At 60.5% G+C, this 20,609-nt stretch overlaps 1 protein-coding gene across 6 annotated transcripts in view; it reads right to left on the bottom strand.

Moving 5' to 3' along the window:
- The window catches only part of TNS1 (tensin 1), a 52,358-nt gene that overhangs the window by 10,802 nt on the left and 20,947 nt on the right, over positions 1–20,609 (bottom strand). The window contains exons 15-19 of one of the 6 annotated variants that reach the window (XM_049801056.1): positions 12,476–14,173; positions 5,861–6,039; positions 5,452–5,590; positions 3,012–3,104; positions 2,056–2,091 (exon numbers count right to left, since the gene is read on the bottom strand). In XM_049801056.1, coding sequence (XP_049657013.1) covers positions 2,056–2,091; positions 3,012–3,104; positions 5,452–5,590; positions 5,861–6,039; positions 12,476–14,173 — 2,145 coding nt within the window. The remainder of the gene's footprint in view (positions 1–2,055; positions 2,092–3,011; positions 3,105–5,451; positions 5,591–5,860; positions 6,040–12,475; positions 14,174–20,609) is intronic. The other 5 variants (XM_049801075.1, XM_049801064.1, XM_049801084.1 and 2 more) reach the window with 5 other exon arrangements.

The raw sequence follows: 20,609 nt of genomic DNA, 5'->3' as shown, positions 1-20,609 counted from the left end.
GACGCCCAGGGCAGCTGCAAGAAACTCATCGCTGCTTAGGTAATTAAATTAATTTCACAGCTACTCACTTTTCCCCCCCAGCTCCCCACCCTAGACTAAAATTATCCAGACAGTACATATGAGTCAGCCTGCAAGAGGTTAAGACCAAAGGGCTGCAAAAATGCCAGCCCCTCCTGCAAAGGTGGGGGCTGAAGCAAGGCAGGAGCCGAGGGGCCTCCGGGAGGGGGGATGGCATATGTGTGCCACAGCGAGGTGTGTGACCACGGGCACATGTTTGAGTCATTTGGTTCAATATTGGGAATAAAGAAGAAAGAAAAAAAAATCTAGGAATTTTCAGGCAGGATTTTTTTAGGCTGAAAAATCCAACCTTGCCTCTTGGTGTTTTCTTGGAAGAGGCTCCAGAGATGGGAAGACAGTGGGAGAATAGAGAGGCTGTGAGTCACCAGGGAGGCGGGCAGTCATTCGGGAATCCTGAATCCGAGCAGGGCTGCGCTCCGGCCAGAAATCTCCCAACGCCGCGACTGCGCTGGGCTGTTTTAAGGCCTCCTCGGAGGTGGCAGCCAAGCCCCGAGCTCCTGTGCTGCCAGAGCATCCCCTGGCCCCAGGCACAGCCTGGCCATGCGGGCTGGGATCTGCTGAGCAGAGCCCAGAGGGGCAGAGATCCTCGTGGGGTGTGCAGCTGGGTGCTGAGGGTGCTAAGCCAAAGTTTTGTCAAGCCAAAACACCAGTCCCTTCTCAGGACTGCAGATTCAACCCCCAAAAACCATCACACTGACTCATATGTACATATCAGAGAGGATGAAGTAGGGCAAGAGGCTGGTGCTGGCCACTCAGCCCAGCCAGTGCAGGGTCACCGGACATCCTTGCTCTGGGTCAACCATCACGCAAGCAGCTGGAGTGCCACAGGAACAGAGAAACAGCGCAGCTTGAGCTTCTGAGGGTTTGGTGGGAAGGAGAGGAGAGGAGATGTTTGGGTCTTTGGAGGCTTAAAGTTGGACAGAAATGGTAAAGCTGGAGGGGTACTTAGGAGTGAAAAGCCTGATTTTATCCCAGGTTTTCTTCTTTTAATGGACCCAAGAAGCCATTGCTGAAAAATCAGCTCTGGAAGCAGAATATTTTCTTCAAGGAAACACTTTCTCCAACATTACACAATGTTCAGGTTTGGGTTATGTGCATTTTGAGGAACTCCCAGGGAGAAACACTGATGGCTCCCGGGGCCACAGGAAGTGTCGCAAACTCACCAAGAAGACACATGCCCTCCCCAAAACCCATCTGGAACGCACAGTTCCCCATCCCAGCCCTGAGGGCCCAAAGTTTCATTAAAGAAGAGAGCAAAACCACCCAACTACCATCAGATAGCAGGCAGCACTCCGGGGCATCACAGCGGCTCCCAAAGCCCCTGTCCCCCCAGGAGACATGCCACCCCAGAGCCCGCAGTACCTCCTCCATCAGCAGAGCCAATCCTGAGCTGACGTCCCAGCTCAGCCCCATCCTCAGCATCCCCAGAGAGGCGAAGTCCAGGGATGGGTGAGGTGGGAGGAATTTGGGCAGCCTCCCTGCCAGCAGAGGATACGCACCGGTTGCCGGCACTGCGCCGCTATCCAGCCGGCTGAGCCGGCAGCATGCTGGTGGCCTCTGCGCCTGCTGACCTTTTGTGCTGCACTTTGGTTTATTTTCACTCCAAACGGCAGTGGCAAAGCCAGAAGGGGCGGGCAGGAGCCCAAAACCGGGGCTGCTGCTCCCAGCCCCCCACCAGGCTCATCTAAACACAGCGTGCCAGCATCCCTGGCATGCCACTGGCAAGGATGCCACGCACCAACAAAGAGGTCTCAACCCCCATGGACAATGACCACCCAACGTGATAGACCTCCAGGTCCAATCTGGACGTCGGGGAATCCAACCACGACACAAGGCTTGATGGTCCCCTCCTCAAAAGGGAGCAGGACAGGCAAGACTCAGGCTCCTACATCCCTGGGGGCCAGTGCAAGGGAAGGCTGCTGGCACAGTGGGTATGAGCGGGAAAGAGAGAGACAGAAAAAGAAAAGCCTTTCTTACCTTCTTCAGAGTCACCGCCCGCCTCCCCTTCTAGCTCTGAGATGGAGGGGCAGGGGAACAATGGGAGCAGAAAGAGGAGGCAGAAGGGAGATGTGAGACAGAAAGAAAGAGAAATCAGAGTTCAGCAGCTTTGTCTTGCTCAGGCAGGGGCAGAGACTGCAAAAGAGAGCCCCACACCTCCCAGACACTGTGCCCCAAACTGGAGCCCTGGCCTCAGACACCCCCAGGGTCCACCTGGGCATCCCAGAGATGATGTCCAAAACCCAGGCGGCTGGTTTTGGGCGGGGCAGAGGGAACCGCCCAGCAGGGAGCCACCATGAAGGGCTGCTCTGAGAAGCCCGGCAAGCACCAAAAAAGCATCAGCTTGTCCTTGAGGGCAGAGCGGGAAGGGCCTCACTGGGTGGCCTCAGCCAAGCTGTGCCCCCCCAGGCTCAGCTGGGTTTTGGGGAAGTTACACTCAGCCCTAAAATGGCCCAGGAAGGGGACCTAGGTACTGGGGAGCAGCGAGGTCTGGCTCGGCAGGCTGCTCTGGGACACATCCCCAGGACAGCTAGGGCTTTGCACCCGGGGATCACTCTCCAGGATAGAGAGGGCTCTGGATACTGTTCCAGCTTGGCTCCCACAGAGCAAACCCTCTCCAGCTGTGCTGGGGGAGAGAAGGGATGGAGGAGGGAAGAATATGGGGCTGTGCAGGAGGCAAGACTCCGGGGTTTTCCAGCCTTCACCACTGAAGACCCTGCTGGGCTGAGCCCCCCAGGGCAGCACCAACATCCCCCCAACCCTCACACAGTCCCATAGTTCCCACAGGAGATGACAAGGACCCCAGGGCCAACTGGCCCAAAAAGGGAGACAGAAGTGCCTTCTGCAGCCAGGGGACCCTTCCAGGGGAATCCTCACAGTTGCACACACACACCCCCCCCCAGAAAACCGCCAGCAGCTCCCATGCCTGCACTCACCTCCCACCGGATGCAACAGGATCTCAGCCGGGTTGTGGGGTTTCAGCCCCAGTGCTGAGAGCGGGGTCTTGGCCAGGCCAGGGGGAGAACGCACTGTCAGCATGGGGGACACAAGAGTGTTAGTGGAGGGGTGGGAAGTGAAGCTTCAGAAAGGCTGGAGCTACCCAGGGGTTCAGAGCCCCCATGACCCATCCCACCCACCGGCTGCAATTGGGGGCTGCCGGGAAGAGGAGATGCCCTCATATGAAGCAACGCCCTGGGGAAGAGCACCGATCCTTCTCTCCATCTGGGAGAGGGCACAGGGTGGGAGGTGCCCAGGAGCAAGCAGCCTGCCCCATCACAGGGCTAGCAGGATGGAGAAAGGTGGCAAATCCCACCAGGACAGGCCCAGACCCCATCTCCCAGCACCATCCCCATAAGGGAATGGTCCCACCATAGGCATGAAGCCTCCTTCATTGCTCCTGTGTGAGCAGCCATCCCCCCAACCCAGCTCTCCTAAACCTTAACCCCACTCTGCTGATCCCCACATTTGCCCGAGCTGGGACCAGGCTGTCCCACAGCAGCTCATCACCCCCGTGAAAAGTGCAGCGGGACTGCCAAAAAACCCCCACCCTCCAGACCAGCTCGACGGGGGTGTGAGCATGTTCCCCGAGGGGTGGCAATGCACACATGAGGTCTGTACCTCTGGGCCTATACGTACATAGCAGGAGGAACTCCGTATGTATGTATGGCTATAGCATGGATGCACTAGCAGTGTGGGGTGACAGGGTTTCATGGGGCAGGGTGGACCTCCCTGAGCTGACTGCACCTCCTCTCCCCTCCTGCCCCGACCCATCTCCCTGATGCTGCATCTCCCCAGGGTCTCATCTCCAGCAAGAGGGACTGGAGGGGCACATCCTTCCATCGGCATTTGAACATCCCCAACTGGTGGCATGAGCACAGGGCCCACGGCGAGGCTGGGAGGCAGTGGGTGGTGGGAGCTCCAGAGGAAAGCCAGACCCTCACCTGGAGGCCAGGTGCCCCCAGCAGCCTGGGGCTGGAGCAGCCGAGCCCCTGGGAAACTGAGAGGGCATCACCTTCCCTGGTGGGTGTTTGATTTCCCCAAATCTGGTCGGGTGCAAGCCACGATGTCAGCTCATGCCTCTGTTGGCTGATGAGCAGCGGGGTCCTCCGGGGCTGGGAATTCCCCCAGGACCACCATCTCCCCATGGAGGGGAATCACTCCTGCATCTCCCCGGTGGGAATTTTAGCAAAGCCTGCAAGCTGCAGCTTCAAACTTCCCAGGCCTCCCCAGCTGGCATTACATAAAAAGCACTGCCTCCAGGCCATGTCCCCGTCACCTCTGCAAGTGACTCATCCCCCAAAAGGAGCCACTGTCCCACTGCCAAGGAGCTGCTGCCCTGGGACCAAGCTCTCCAGGTCCCCTGGAACAACAGGGCTATTTCCGAGCTGCCAAATGCCCCAGGGATGCTCCCACACTCCGGTCACTGCTTCCCATGAGATGGGGCTCAAACGCCAGTGTGTTGCAGGGGAAGAACAGCAAGAGAGCAGAAGGGAACAGCCTTGAGCCCCATGGGCTGAGCTATGGGGGGCAGGCAGCCCCAATGGGACTAGGATGTGGCATCAGAGGTGGCTGTGCCCAGCCTGAGCATGCCCAGCCCTAGGGCATCCCTCAGCATCCAGGCTACAAGTGTTTTGGGGGAGGGCAGGGGGGGCTGCTGTCTTTTTTGATGGGTTTCCCAGTTGACAGGCTGCTCCGTTGCACTGGTCCAGCCTGACTCATGTTGTGCCGACATGAGGCTGCTCATCAGGGTTCATTGCTCAAGCCGATCACATAAACCAGGTCCACACAAACCCACCGCAACTGCACAGTCAGGGTTAGTCAGAAAGGAGGCATGCTGCAACGGAGGAGCAGAGACAAACTGCATGCAAAGGGCTGGCATCTCCCAGCCTTTTCCCCTCCTGCCCTGGAAACAGTGAGCGAGAAGAGGCACAGCATGCAAGGGTCTGCCCCGAGCCCCCTTCCAGTCTTCAGTCCCTCCTGCCTCCCCACCGCTTGCCTGCTACTGCAGCCTCGCTGCCCTTCTTGCCATGCTGGTAGGAAAGATGGGGAGGTGCAGGACCAGGATGGAGTGAAAGGATGCTGTCTCAGACCCTGCTTCTCTCCTTATCCCACCTTGGGAACCCATCCAAGAAACGCCCCAATGAGTGGAGGGTAGGAAAAAGCCAACAGGAGGGTGCCGAGCATGGGATGCTATGGGCAGAGGGATGCTGATGGCAGCATGGAGGGGTGGGATGCAGAGGAGAGAGGAGGATCGAGAGGAGTGATTAATGTGGCGGTGGGTGTCTGGAGCCCGGAGCTGTCTGACCCTTGGCAAATTTCTGGCTTGCCGAGAGCCACCCACTGAGCCCCTCTGCCTCCCGGAGCCGCGGCACTTACAGGGGTTGGAGTAAGGGGTTTGTGGCGAGACAGGGAAGGCTGGGGTGGGGGGAGAAATCTCACCGCCGCTGGAGGGTGGGCTGGTAGGGGAGGCACCCTCTATCTCTTCAAAGGCTTCCTTGTAGCTGTGGAGGTGAGGCTGGGGAGAGCAGGAGAAAGGGTCAGTCCCCTATGATGGGCACAAACCTCCAGGACACCCCGAGGAGGGAGCAGAGGGGGAAAAGGGAAGGTTTTCACCTCCTCCCGGCTAACAGCCACCACCACCACAAAAAGCATCGTTGACCCCCAACCCTCTGTGATGCTGGGGACACTAAAAGTCCCATACCCCCCGCCAAGCCTTCTCACTCCCCGGAGGCATCTGCCCCATCAGCCACCCCCCTACTCCAGCACACCCTCCACCCCAACGCACCTCTTTGGGCCTCCCTCCAGGGTTGGCCGCGATGGTGCTGACCACCTCAGGTGAGAGGACGGTGGGGCTGCGCGGCGAGCTGGGCTCTGGTGAGCTCTTCTCATAGTGGCTGTCACTGGGGGTCCGCTTGCGGGCAGGGACGGCACTCTCCTCCGGGGGCTTCTCCCGGGACTGCACCCCTGAGGGGGCAAGCACAGGGTGGGAGATGGTTGAGGAGCCGCCAGCCAAGATGGGGACCAGCAGGAGATGCTTCGGGGCCAATCTGGGCGGTCTCTCCAGGGCTGTGTGCCACAGAGAGGCTCTGCCCAGTGGAGACAGCAGTTTCAGCACTCACCTGCATCTAACCCCCAGACCAGCATGGCCAGTTTTGAACTGGAGCAGATATATCCTACAATGGTGGCCTGGGGCCAAGCAATAAAGCAAGGCAGGGTTGTGGCTAGTGGCTGGATTGCTGCACTAGCCCTCCCAAGCACCATGAGACTTGGGCTCAGGGACAACAACCCCCAGCAGCGGGTGCGAGGGGCATGAGCATCCTGCGAGCAGCCCAGCCCCGCAGAGCTGGGGAGGACCAGGACCTCCCGACAGCGTCACAGTGCGAAAGGGCTGAATCCCCCAGCACCAGGGCAGCTGCGTTCGGCTGCTTCCCTGCTCACATAGCTGGATGCGGCTTCTACCACAGCAGTGGAAAAAGGCAGACGGAGGAGCACCGGGTTGGGAGGAAGGACCCCAACAGATGGATGGTGCAGGGAACCCCAACAAACCACTGCTGATCTCCTACCCCCAGCATGAAGCCTTCCTAAAAGGGGAGATCGGCATCTCCTTTCCATCTCCCCCTAAAACTTCTTCCCAGACCCCAGTGCCATGAGCCACTGGTGCCCATAGCCTTGGGGGAAGAAGGGAGCAAGCAAGTTACTGCAGGAGAATGGGTTTCTCCAGGCTGTCAGGGTCTGGTAGATCCCACTGGTGAACCCCGTGGGCTGGGATAAAGCCCAGGAATGGGGACAAAGCCAGCACAGGGCAGGGGGGGCATGAGGGGCCGGAATGAGGGATGCGACCCCAACTCTCCCAGCACCCAGTGGAGCCCAAACACACTCTTCACCCCATCTCACCTGACAAAGGGGTTAATTAGGGACGATGGTGGTGGGTTCGGTGCAGCGGAAGCATGCAGAGCATCACGGGTGCAGCACACTGCCCCGCAGCACTCCCACTCCTCCCTGGGACCCACATAACAGTGGGGTGACCCCTGGTTTCAGCCCCACTAGCAGAGGTGACAGCACCATCCCCTCCACCTTTTCCATGGAGCCAGAGAGCACTCACACGCCCCCTGGCCAGCACATTGGGGGAAAAATAAAAAGAGAAAAAGGAGAAAGAAAAAAAAGAGAAAAAGGAAAAAAAAAAAAGAAAAGAAAAAAAAAAAGAGGCCAGCATCACGCTCCAGGAAATGCACTTTTCAAACACCAACTCCTTTCCCACGGGCTGGCGGAGGAAAACCAGTCATCAGCTGCTTCCCCTCGCTCCCCGGGGCTCCGTGCGGGACCCACGCCTCACACCCGCTGACCTCCCCTCTTCACCACTCCGGCACCCTCACCGGAGCTTTCCTGGCCCCGGGGAAAGGGCTGGGAGCGGAGAAAGGGCTGGGAGCGCGGGAGGTGGCCTGGGTGCATTTCTAAATAATCAGCCCAGTGAATGGCAACAACAATAAAATCACGGCTCAGGGGGGAGAGGCGGCCGGGCTGCGAGGCGGGGGACGTGAGCCAACGGGGCTGGCTCCAGCCGCGGAGGCGGCCTGGAAAATTCCACTAAGAGCGGCTTTGAAACACAACTCCCGATCCCTTCTGCAGGTGCTCGCCGGCGTGGGGGATGGCCGTTAAAAAGGCCTGTGGAGGGGACAGGGAATGGAGTGGGTCCCTGGAAAGCTGCCCCGCAGGCATGGGCAGCATCGTATAGGGTCACCCTATATCTTTTGCCCTGCTCTTCACTTTAAGGGAATGAAACCCTGAGTTGTGAGCATAGGGAGAAACAAAATGTTGGTGAAAAATAAAGCAAACTCTTGTATTTTCTTTCTGTCCTTCCACTTTGCGCACTGTGGGGTATCCTGCATGCTGCAAGAGCATCACCAGGAGCACCCCTTGGCCCATCCCAAAGTGAGCTGCAGTGACTGAGTACTGCAGAGAGGTAGTGACTGGCTCCAAGTCATGTATGCCTGCCTTGCTTTGCATTTTCCATTTGGAAGGCACAAAGAGCAGCTCACCCAAGCCCATCTGTCAGTGCACATCACACATCTGCAGTGTAGGACCCCCAGCTTCATCCCCAGGGCTGCATGTCAACCAGCCACAGGGTGCTGGATCTGGCCCATCGGGACACCCAGGAGCTCACTGGGCTTTGGCTGCTCCATTCCCCAGACATGGAAAGCGGCCGGGGCCGCAGGGAGGGGAGGGAGGAGAGGGGAAAAAAGGGACTCATTGTTCGGGAGCAGAGAGTGGGAAACTTCACGGGCCGCCCGGAGCAAAGCCTGGAGGAAACCCAGGCTTTAAGCACGGCTCTCTCGACCCCCTGGGTGATTTATGGGCTGGAAAGTACGCTTGAAAAACAAACTCTCCTTTCCCTCACTCACTGTGCCCCCTCAGCAGACATACAGCCTCCCTTAGCCACGGTACCACCACCAGCACCCCAAGGATGCCCTGCCAGCCTCGGGGCAGGGGGTGGGGTTCCCATCACAAAGGAGGAACAGCAGCCTGCACCCTGCTTCCCACCGTCACCCCCACCACCTCTGGCACTGCCACCCCTTCTGCTGCCCATTTACCTCCCTAACCTGGCAACAACCCTCCCCCAGCAAGGTCCTGCCCTTCAACTCAGCACAGCTCTAGGGCTGGGGAAGCGCAGGAGCACAACAGCCAGGGGAGGAAGAAACGGGAGGGATTTAAACCTAGGTGGTTTTATGGCTGGGGAGTCAGGTTTCTAGGCCAAATCAGGAGGCAGCTGCTTTTTGGGCAAGAGATGCTGGAGCTACTGTCAGGCAAGAGCTGGGCAATACCCCCACAGTAGAGAGGAGAGGGCAAAGCAGCCTCCCATGGCCCCCAGGATGCGGCACCCTGCAGTTAAAGCCAGACCAGGACACACTACGCCCAGGGAAAAGAGATGCAAACTCACTCCCTGCCTGCATGAGGAACAGCAGCAGACGTTGTCCAGTACTGCTCTCTGCCAGAGCCCAACTCACCCTGTCCCACTGGGAACACACCCCCGCCTCCAAGCCTGATCACCGCAAACAGGCACAACAAGATACCTTACTCTGCATCGAGGACTGGGAGGGTTCAACACTCTTTGGTCCTCCTGGGGAGAAACCCAAAGTGCCAGCAGGGAGAGAAAGGTCACCCAGAAAGCTGGTGACTCCCCAGCCCACTCTTTGCCCCCAGCCCCTCTCCATCCCTCTCCTACTGCTCACCCCGCGACAAGTGGGTGCAAACCAAGCGGGTCCCCAGCACCCGTCGCCCAGAGCAAAAGTCACATTGCCTAAAATCCAGCCTCCACAGCCCATATCCCCTGGCAGCAGACCAACCCATGGGGACCCCAGGATGGAGGCAGGTGAGACCCTGCCAGGCTGGGAACTGGCTGAACCTGGGGTCTGTGGAGCTGCACCCCAGCCCTTGCCTCCCCAAGGCATAAGCCACAGCCAGGGCAAAGCTCAGAGGGGCCGGAGCAAGGGTCCAGATCTGGCCCAGCAATGAAACTCCACCAGAGAGCAGTGCCAGGCTTGGATGAGATGCAAAACCAAGTATGGGCAGGGGAGTCTGCACCCAGGGCCAGGCGCTTCCCCATCACCGGAGGAGGTCAAGGGATGCCCTAAGCATTGCCATGCTGAGAAAGAGGATCAAGCCTGCATGGGGAAGGTCTCCCAAGCTTCCCTCCATCCCACATCCGTGCAACACACAGAGCACTCAGCATGCAGGGACAGGGGAGGAAGGAGAGATGAGGGGGAAGGAGTGAGAAGAGAGAAGGGAAAAGGAAGGAAGGATGAGAAGGAAGGAGGGAGGAGAGAGATGGAAGGAGAAGGATGGATGGGGAAGGAAGGAAGACTAGGAAGGAGGGAGGTAGAATGAACAAACCGGAGAAGGAGGAGGACCGTTGCTGGTTCAGAGGAGGACGGGGGGCTTTGGTGCTCTTGTTGAGGTCCCTGAGCTTGGCGTTGTACTCTGCCAGCGTACCAGGACAGGGGGTGCAAGGAGGGTAGGAGGTCACACGGGACAGACACAATCCCCCACAATGGGGAGAGGAAGGGGCAAGACAAGACAAATGTCACGAGATACAATAGGGAGACAGAGAGAGAAAACAAGAGAAATTATTAGATAGGCTCCAACAGATGAGCCTGGGGTCCAAGGAAGCTCAGACCCACCTTGGAGCTGCTTTCCTATCACCTAAATTGCCTGGCTCCAGGCATTGTTTAAACCCACATGGGAAATCAGTGGTGGCTCCCAGCCACACGTGGCCTTGTGCAATGCCATAAATGCCCACCACTGTCCCCTTGGGGATGGCACCGTGCAGGTCCCCTCCATCATGGGATGCCCAGGGCTGGGACAAGAAGAGATGGCCCCAGATGCCTCAATGGGAGATGATGGGGACTTGAACAATGGCAGGACCAGCTCCTCTCTGCAGGGAGGCGCTGGGGACACCAGCGCTGTCCCCTCCATCACCAGCAGGAAGCGGGAACAGGAGTGCTCCCCTGCAGGGCATGGAGGAGGTGTGAGATGCTCCTCATCGCTGTGCTGGGACACACAGGCAATTTATAGCAGCAGGGAATGTAAACAAACCCGTCCATGCCCCACTGTCCCCATCAGCCGTCCCCTCCCGGCGCCAGCTTCAGGACACCTTGTTCCCGCCGGAGGTCAGGCTGCCTGCCCGCGCTGTCCCTGCCTCGGCACAGACGGCCCAGCTCCAGCAGAGACAGGTGGCCGTGGGCTGGGGACCGTCCCTGGGATGCCTCTCTTTCCTGGGAAGCCCAGCGGCTGCTCAGAGATGAGAGTGACCCCAACCCAGCCTTGAGGACCTGACCCCAGGGTTGCAGGGGATGGATTTTTTGGTAGACACTATCAAACATCCATTTCCCACCCACTGCAAATACTGCTCCTCCTCTCCCGAAGGCTCTCCTCTTTTCACCCCATCTTCTCCGCCCCCATGGTTGGGGGGGAGGGTCTGCTCCTTGTAATATTCAGTCCGGACATACAACATGGTTTGGGCATCCATGTGTCCTTGAGTTTGTTTAAACCCTCTGCACAAGCCCTGAGTCCCTCTGTGGATCTGGCTTGGATCACTGAGGTTGGGTTCAGATGGATGCAAACTGCCCTCAACACCTCCACTGCCCACCCCTCCCTGCCACTGGCACCCCTCCTGCCCCCCACCCCAGTGCCGCAATGACTCAGCCCCCACTCCTGGGAGGTTGATGCTGTTGGATTTTTCCAGCCAAGCCTTTTCCCCCTCCCTCTAATGCCGGGTGAGTTTCTGGACTGAGCGCAGAGCTGGAAGGGATGGAGCTGCCAAGCCCCAGCATCACGAGCTGGCCCCCAGCCTGGCCGCAGCCCCGAACCCTTCCCAAATGTTGCTCCACAATTCAACAACTGCAGCCGAAGCAGTAGGGAGGGAGGGCACTGAGCTGCCGCAGGGCCACGGCACCTCCTTCCTGCGGGGCTGGGACCCTCTGCGTCCCCAAAGCCCCAGAGTCAGACCCAGAGCCATGGGAGGGCAAGGAGTCAGAAGACACGGTTTCCCCTCTGTGGCACAGAGCAAAAGCCTTCATCTAGCCACAGCACTGATGCTTGGTGCTGCACCCAGCCAAGCATTGCACCAAACCCCTCTGGCAGGGCTGGGAAATGCCTTCCCAGCCCCTGATCATTGCCCCAAGGCCAGGTCAAGCTTCAAACCACCCAGGGCCAAGCTGGCTGGGCCACCAGGGCAGAAAGGCTGCTGCCAGCCTGCACCCTGGCATCCCTGCTCCGGCCGCACCCCGGCTGCCTGGGGAGGAGGTCCAAGCACCGGGGAGAAGGTCCGAGCACCAAGCCCAGCACACTGCAGGGAAAGCAGGGACTGAAATCAGGGAGGAGCCCAGCTATGTTAAATACAAGGCAAATGCTCTCCTGGGACCTTACACCAGAGCACGCTCCAGGCAAGGAGAGCATCATGTCCAAGGCGGGGTCCAGACAGGACACCCTCAGCCAGAGCTGAAAACATCTTCCCAAATTGGGCTATATTCTCCCTGAAAGGGAGAAATCCCCCCAGGACGCAGGAAGCAGGCCTGCTGCAGGGGACAGACCAGCCCCATACCCCAAAGCGGTGAGGATGGGGGGGCCTGACCCCCTCGGCCACCCCTTCTCCCCACCTCTGAGCGATGCTGCTGCAGACGGCGAGCTGCAAGGGGGGTTCTCGGCAAAGGAGAGTGGCACAGGCCGCCCCCTTGCCCGGCATGCCCCCACGGTGGGTGGCTCAGTCCCAAGCCCGGATCCGGCACGGACGAGGAGTCGCCGCATCTCCCATCCCTGGCTCCACCATGCACGCCACCGCCGCGGGCTCCAGTTTCTCGGGACATGCGGTCTCCCCCGCCCCCCCCAAGGAATCAAAGCATCCTACCTGCCACCCTGTGGGCCACCAGGCCCTCCAGATTCAAGGGCTCTTCTGCTGACCTCGACAGGTCTTCATAGCTCTCCAGTCCCTTGGGGGGCATCTGGGTTTGTGCTGGGACGGTGGGGGAAGGCGGGGAGGAGATGAGGAGCTGCTGAGACCCCACAGGGCTGTAGGAGGTGCTGAGCGGGAGGATGCCCATCGGTGCTCCAGCTGGGGCCTGGCTGTAGCTCTTCGGCTGTGACACCGGTGCCTGCTGGTAACTGTAGGGCAAATAGGTTTCCCGGTACTCATGTACCCCATAGTCCGGCTCCCTGGGAGAACAGGCTTTGCCCCCAGGCTCGGAGACCACAGGGCTCACGGAGGTGCCGAAGGACCTTGGCTGGGCCACCTGTGGAGACGGCCGGGCATAGAGACCAGCGATGGGCTGGGCGGAGAGGGAGGAGAGCAGGGGTCCTGCCGGCTTGTCCTGGCGGGAGGTGGCGGGCACACTCTGTGACTTGTGGACGGTGGGTGCGAGGTCCAGCATGAGGACATCGAGGGCTTCAATGGACTGCTCGATCTCCTGGCGGGAAGGCGCCCGGGGGAATTCAGGCATGCTGTGGCTGTGTGGGGGCACTGGCTGCAGCGGGCTGGGCTGGGGGCTGCAGCTGGAGATGCTGGGGCTGTGGCTCTCCATGCCACCCTCCTGCAGCCGGGAAGGCGGCCGGCTCCCTCCTTGCTGCTGCCAGGAATTCAAGCCCCTCTGCACGGCCTCCCGGCTGCTGGTGCTGCGAGTCGGGGCTTGGGGCAGCGCCGGAGTCGTGTCGTACTTGGCTGTGTCCACCGCCGGGAAGGACCGGGAGCGGTAGGTGCCAGAGGGGTCATAGCCATACAGGTAGGGCTGGGAGCTGGGCAGCGGCTGGGGCTGGAGCCAGCCCGGTGAGTGGGAGCCCGGCGGGCGCTGCGGGTAGCCGGCCAGGTGGTCCTGAGTGGATGCTGAAGGCCGCAAGGAAGGCAGTGGGTCACGGAGGTGGTGGCCCATCAGGGCGTTCTGGTTGTTGTAGGGGTAGCCACCATTGGAGAGCGGCTCACCATCGTACAGCCCCTCCTTCAGTAGCTTCTCAGCCCCATTGCAGCTTGAGGGGCCGTTGGGCAGGGAGGAGAGGCTGCCCACTCGGGGTGCCTCCTGGTAGCCAGCCTCACTAGCAGTGGTGGTGCCATCCAAGGAGGAGAGCGTGCCCAGGCTTCCCACGCTGTGCCCATCCTGGTTGGGCAGCTCGTCATCCAAGATATCTGTCTCCCGCTCCGCCACCAGCGCCGCGGCATTCCCATTGACGTGCACCTGAGCCGGCACCACGTGGCGGCCTGCCATGGCGGGCAGGCGCGCCGGTACAGGGCCGGGCACGTGGTTGTGCATGGGCGGCGCGCTTTCCAAGCCAAAGCCAACAAGGAGACGATCCAGCTCCCGCTTCTCCTCAGGGCTCAGCACCGCCTGGCCACTGGGCGCCCCGGGCACCCCCGGTTCATCGGTCCGGTCGGTCTTGGTGGAGGCGGTGGAGTTGCCCGAGTCACTGCTCACCGAGAGCGTGTGCTCAACGTGGTTGGGTGCTGCCGAGAGCGGGAGGCGAGCGGCGTTGACGGCGCCGGTGCTGCCGTGGAGGGAGTCTTTCTTCTTCACTTTAGCGTAGAGGCTCCCATCCAGGGGCCCTTGCGTGTGCCCAACCTCTGCAAGGGGAGAAATGAACACGAGACCCCAGATCAATTGCTGGCTCTCTGCACGGAGCTAATGGGTCCCATTAGCCGGTGGTTTCGATCTCTTCCGTGCCGCCGGAACGCTTAATGACCAGCATCGCCGTCTCCTCGGCACCCTCCGCAATCCCACGGGCGCCACCATGCAGAGACACTGGAGCCAGACCCCCCCCATCCCCATGCCCCTACGGCCCCCACTCCGCATGCCGTCCTGCCCTGCCCTGCAAGCACTGCCTTCTCCACTGGGTTTCACCAAATATCCCCCCCGTTCCCAGTTCCAGACATTGTTCCTGGCAATTCCCCTCCATGGCTGGCGAGGGCTGGGGCTGCCCACACAGTCGGCCATCGCCACTCCGCAAGGCTTAGCTGGCCCCAAAGGACCACGCGGCACTGGGGAGGCGAACGGGGAGGGTGGGGGAGATGCACCACTGCCATAGGAGGATGGGCGGAGGCAGTCAGGATCTCAGGATCTGGCCTCATAGCTCTGCATGTCTCCAGCTGGATGGATGTACTCAGCCCACGGGTGAAGGACAGATGAACCACAGACCCACCTTCCCTCTCCCTGCCCGCTCTCCTCCCAGATGATGCACGGATCCAGCCAGCCGCCCATCCTTGACATTTTCTTCCCTGGCTACAGACAGGCTCCCACCCTTTCTGTCCTTCCCCTTCCCTCTCTCGGGCCGGGTGGAGCTGCCCCAGACCTATCCTTTCAGCTGGATGCTGCCCCAAAGCTCCCACACAGGCAGCGCCTCTGCCCAACCCCAAACATGCAGCATCTCCTCTCCAGAGAGGCACTGAGCACCCCGGCACTGTGATTCCAGGCTGGTGCAAGCAGCCAGCTCCACTCAACAGCCCCGAAAGGCCAGGGTGCAGCCAGGGCACGGCAGCATCACCACCAGCAACCCTGCACCCCAGCTCAGAGCCCCCCAGCTCCCACCACCCCTGGCAGTCCCAATACCACAACCAGCTGTGCCCTTTAAATCTTTCCAAACGGGGCAGCCAGATTTTGGGGACACAGAGGGACCCAGGCCACCAAGAGAGCAATGGGGACAGCCCCCAAGCTGTGTGTCCCCCCGACCGGAGCATGCACAGCACCGGCTAGGCTGCAGACTCCTGCTTTTCCAGCTCCCCACTGAGGTTTCCTGGAAGGGCCCGCGAGCAGTGTTAAACACTTTCTTTTGGAGGAAAAAATGACTCTTCCCTGGCGGGGGGCCAGGCGGCTGACTCAGGGACGGAAGACGGCCCTAACGCGATAGTGTGAAATCAGAGCGCTCCTATCTGCGAGCAAAACACTTCCGAAAGCCAGCCCTGAGCCGGGACGGCTTAACCAGTCCCACACCACTGCACCCACGCCCCGGGTAGCTCCTGCACCACCAAATCCCCTCGCCATAAAGCAGAGAGGGGCAATAACACCCAGCACAAGTCCTACAAGTCAGGGCCCCCTCCTAGCTGCTGATTTTCCACTCCCAAATCCCTGCAAGCGGCATCCCAAGGAGGCAGCTAAGCCCCAAAGCCCCCCATTGACTTGAAGATGCCCCAGAACCGCACAGCAAGCTCCTCTCTGGGTACTTGGTGTGGGAAAGGATGAGGATGGGGGTCCACAATTTCTCCTTGAGACTCAGAGCTCCTTCATCCAGCTGGTGCAGCCAGGAATCAGCAGCATTTGACTCCGCAACACTTCCCGTACGGGGGAAAAGGGGGAGAGAGGGAGGGAATCCTTTCCCATGGAAGAAGAAAGGAAAAAGCAGTATGTCCAGGGGCAGCGCCAATACCGGAGAGACTAAGACATCGCCTGGAGCTGGGGAAAAGACCCAGCCCTCCTGTGTGATGGCAGCAATGGGTGCTGGCCAGTCCCGGGAAACAGGGCAAGAGCCAGGGTGGGGGCTGGGATAAATAGGGCAGAGGAATAGAAAGGAAAGGGGAATAAATAAATACAAATGAAAGCACGTGGCACCAAGGGAGAAAATAGATGGGAAAGGCTTTAATTAGACTGTGGGCTGGGCACCACCCCACAACTGGGAGAAATGTCTCGAAGCAGGGTCAGGATGGGGCACGACGTGGTTCACAGCAGAGCCAGAAAGCCCCAAGTGCCCTGTCCCACCTTCCCTGGACCCTCTGGCCAGGCAGGGACATGGGGGATCTGGTGGTCCCCACCCCAAGAGTGGTACCAGGGTAGCAAGCAAGGAAGGGGCTGTGACACCTCTGCCATCAGCCGAGAGCCCTCGCCCCACAGCTGCTCTGCCCGACACCTGACTGCCCACCCTGTCCTTGTCCCCACACACCCCTTGGGCTCTGATGCCAAGAGCCAAATCCCGCTATTTCCCCAACACTCCCAGGCCCCGTCCACCACCCCTGGACCACGCTATCACTTATATGACTGTCTATTTTTTGTCACCTGAGAAGTTGGATAAAATCCCCCCCAAAAAGACCAAGGGAAGGGGAGACAGGCTGCCTTAGCTAAAGCAGCCATTCCCAAAGCAGCAGGCTCCCAGGCCCCTGTTTGCTAAGTGTTTGCAGCTCCCAGCAAGGTCAGATTTCGTCCCTGAAGGTCAGGGCAGCTCCAGTCTGGCAGGCTGTGCCATCCCAGCATGGGTTGGGTTTGCCCAGGGCTCAGCCCCCGACACAGCTCTGCTCTGGCTCTATCTGCTCCGGCTGTAGAGAGGCGGCTGGAGGAAGCGCTGAGCCCAGCCTGGTCCTACCCCTGCTGCCAGGCTCGCTGCCCTGGCAGGGCAACAGTCTGCCCTCTCCCTCCCCAGCACCCCGCAGCTATGCCTGGGAGAAAAACTGGTCCAGGGCACATGTGAATATGGGAAGGGGGAGGGGGGTCAGCTCGCATCCCCAAAATCCCAGCCATCCACCTCACGCCCAGCGGGGTGCACCATACAGCATCGTGGACCACCACCGAATCCTGGCTGGGGCTCTGCACCGGTGCAGAGGATAAGGATGGGGCACCACTGTGTCTCCCCTGGTCCTGCCCCCAGCAGCATCCCACCTGCTGCCTCCACTCCCCACCACCCAGAGCCCTGGTCCCAGGGCATCTCTGGAGCATCAGCCAGCAGGGAAGATCCTGGGGTCCCGGGACCCTTAGTAGGAGGAAGGATGCGGACTGAGTCCCATGGGGAAGAGCTCAGCCCCCCAGCTCAGGTTTCATCCCGTACCCAGATATGATGGCAAGAAGTAACCCCAAGCCCTGAGCCGTGGGTCACCACGGCCATGAATTCCCCACCCACCAGCAGCCCTTTCCCCCATCCCATCCAGCTCAAAGAAAAGCAAAGTCAGGACTTACCAAAGGGGACGGGGAAGAAAAGATCCCAGGCGAAGAGAAGGAGCGGGCAGCAAAATCCCTTTCCTTCGCCCCTTCCAGCACCAGAGCCTTCCAGGGGAACCTGGTGCGGTGGCAGCTCGGACGGCGTCCGCGGCCGGCTCCGTGCGTCCGTCCAGGACAGGAGCTGACAGCCCGGAGCTGGCTTTGGTTGGCGTTTGTCCCTTTGGCTTTGCTTTCCCTCTCGCAGAGGGAGCTATTCCCTCCCCAGCGCCGTGTCCCGCGGGGCCAGCGAGAGGGGCACCCCGACGGCAGCGGGGGGCCGGAGGCGCTCAGGTACGGGGTACCCCCGGGACACGGGGTGCCCCCAGGACACGGGGTGCCGGAGGGGAGGATGGAGGAGACGAAGGCGGCAGAGGCAGGAGATGGGCTGGAGGCGAGGAGGTGCGGTCGCGCTCCCCGGACCACACAGGGGCGAGCGGGAGGGGAAGGGGATTGGCGCGGGGAAGGCGGCCGGGGGCCGACCGAGCCGAAGCCCCAGCCCGGGTTAACCCCAGAGACGCGCGGGGAGGGCGAGAGCCACCACGGAGGGAGGACGGCCGGACAGACAGTTCCTAGCTATGAATATTAACTACTTCCTCCGCAGGCAGGGCTGCGCCGCGTTAACTGTTTCCTAGGCATGACAGACGGACGGACCCCGCTGGACAGCCTGTCCACCCCGCTCCGGGTGCTGAGCATCACCCCACTGGGTGACACCCCCACCAGGCTGGAGAGCCCCAGCCCTGCCCGGGCCCTGTGGGCACGTCACACCTGTCCCCCAAAAGCAGTGACACATTCAGGTTGGGGATGTCCTTTCAGGCCACATGTGACGCTGTCACCCAGCCAGGTCTGCAAACCCAAATGTCTTGCTGGACACTCGACTTTCTCCATCTTAAATAAATACGCAGCCAAAGAGGAGTGGAAACCCACTGCGGCTGAGCCACCGACCCCGCCAGCACCAAACCCGACCTGTTCTCACAACCCCCCTTCCCTGCCCCACCAGCACCATGGCATGGCATGGACACGCCAGCACTGGTTTCGGGATGGCACATGCCACCCTGTCCCATGGCAGGAGGCACGGCACGGATCCCGTCCACCCCAGAGCTGCCTGCAACCACGCTACTCCATCCCAGGCAAAATCCGTGCTGGGATGGTGCTGACAATTTGCTGGTCCAGGTAACGGCAAGCCCCCCCATGCCTGGGCCCCTGCTTGAACCCATGCTCAAGCTTCCACTCCTTCATTGATCCAACATACTCAGCAAAATGCAAGGCTCCCTCCACTCTCATCCCCCAAATCATGCATTTCCCACACCCCCGTGGATGACGGCAGGGGATGAGAGCAGCGTTTCCAGACGGCCCCCTGACTCACAGCCCTATTTGCTCCCAGATAGTGGCACACGCCAAGTCAGCATCCTCCCAAAACCTCCAAGGCTTGCTTGCTTCTTTGCCTTTTTATTTTTTGCCCTGGGACAGCCCCAGCCCGATGCACAGGCACTCCAGCAGCCTTTGACTTCAAGGAAGGTCTAAAGGGGGAAGAGAAGGGGCTGAGCTTCCACCAGCCTGTCCCTCTCTCCCTGCATCCCAGCCCTGCCTGGTTCCCAGTCCCAGTGGGACCAAACCCCATCACCCCCCCACATCACAACCCCAAATACCAGGTCAGAGGATAGACCCTGCCCTAGGAGCAGCCACGCTCCAGCCGAAATGTCTAGCCAAGCCCGTAGATGCTCTAGCATTTCTCCCATGGGGGATAACCAGAAGCAAGGGGAAGACACTCCCCGTGGATCCCCATCCAGCCCAGCCAAGTCCCTGCTGCCCCCCAAAACACCCGCCCCGCCAAGCCCTTACCTTGCTGCGGCCAGAGCAGAGAGCAGCAGAGAGGGGCGGGATGGGGAGGGGGAAGCGGATTCCTTCAGCTTTAGTCAGCTGGCAAAGGCGAGAGGAGAGCCAGCAGCTCCCCTCCCCGCCAAGCCCGGCCAGAGGACGGATCCAGCCGCGGGGGGAGAGCAGCAGCCTGCCGGCAGCTCTGGCGATGGATTTAACAGCTCTGGCCTGGCCCATTTGGCTCTCCGCGTCTGCACAGCCTGGCTTGCCCTCCTGGGCAGCCTCAGCCCCAGATAAGTGGGGCAGGATTTGACCCTACTAGGGAAGATGTACCCCACAAGATGCTCACCCTCCTGGGGGACCAACGGATGACAGCGACCCCATCTAGAGGCTTGCTGCCCCACAGAAAGGTGCAGGATCAGCATCCAGCTCAATTTGGTGGCCCCTGGGACCCCCCAACCTTTGCCACGTGGGGTTCGGGCTCTGCTGTGACCTCCCATCCCCAGAGGGGTGGGATGCTCATCCTGCTCCCCACCCCGGCCAGCCCTGTCCTGACTGTAGAGCTGAGCTGCAGGGGAGCCCCGCGCCAGAACCATGACTCAGGTGGGGATTTAGCAAGTCTCCTGCAGATGTTGGATTTGGCCAGGCCCGGGCCACCCCCCTTCCAGCCCCGGTAAAAAGGGGGGGATGGGCAGGGCCAGCCCACGGTGGGGACAGGGATGGTACAGAGGTGGGAGGAGGGGGTGGGGGGTGGATGCTGGGTGCGGCAGAACCAGCCAAGGTGGGTCCATGGGCCGGTCTTTCCAGGGAGCTGCTGGGTCAGGGACGTGCGCCTGGCCCTTCTGCATTGTCTCACACTGCCCCAGGATGGCAGAGCCTGGTGTCCCCCCACTACAGTCACACATCCTGGGGACAACCCCTCCACCAGCTCTGTGCCAGCCCCAGCACCCTGTTCTCCATCAGCATTGATTTTCTCAGCAAAACCAAGCCAGGCCATAGATGTTCCCCAACCAGATTTGCCCACCTGCCTCTGCAGTACCCCAAAAATTTCCCTGCACCAATCCTCCGATCAGCTGCAAACCCAGCAGTGCTGCATCCAGCCTCAGGTCTCCTCCTACCTCCCTGGAGCCAGCCTGGCCCCCCGAGGAGAGCCACCATGGTGCTGGCAAAGCATCCTTCACCCACCCTGGATAAAGGACTTCTGAATCCCAAAAATAGCCAAAGGAAGAAGCACCCTATGACCACCCTTCAGCCTCCAAACACCCTCTCAGCCAACTGACAGCTACGGGG

The sequence above is a fragment of the Accipiter gentilis genome, chromosome 1 (genome assembly GCF_929443795.1).
Source record: "Accipiter gentilis chromosome 1, bAccGen1.1, whole genome shotgun sequence".
NCBI lineage: Eukaryota > Metazoa > Chordata > Aves > Accipitriformes > Accipitridae > Astur > Astur gentilis.
The sequence above is the reverse complement of the archived record's forward strand: the minus strand, read 5'-3'. Positions and strand labels throughout refer to the sequence as shown.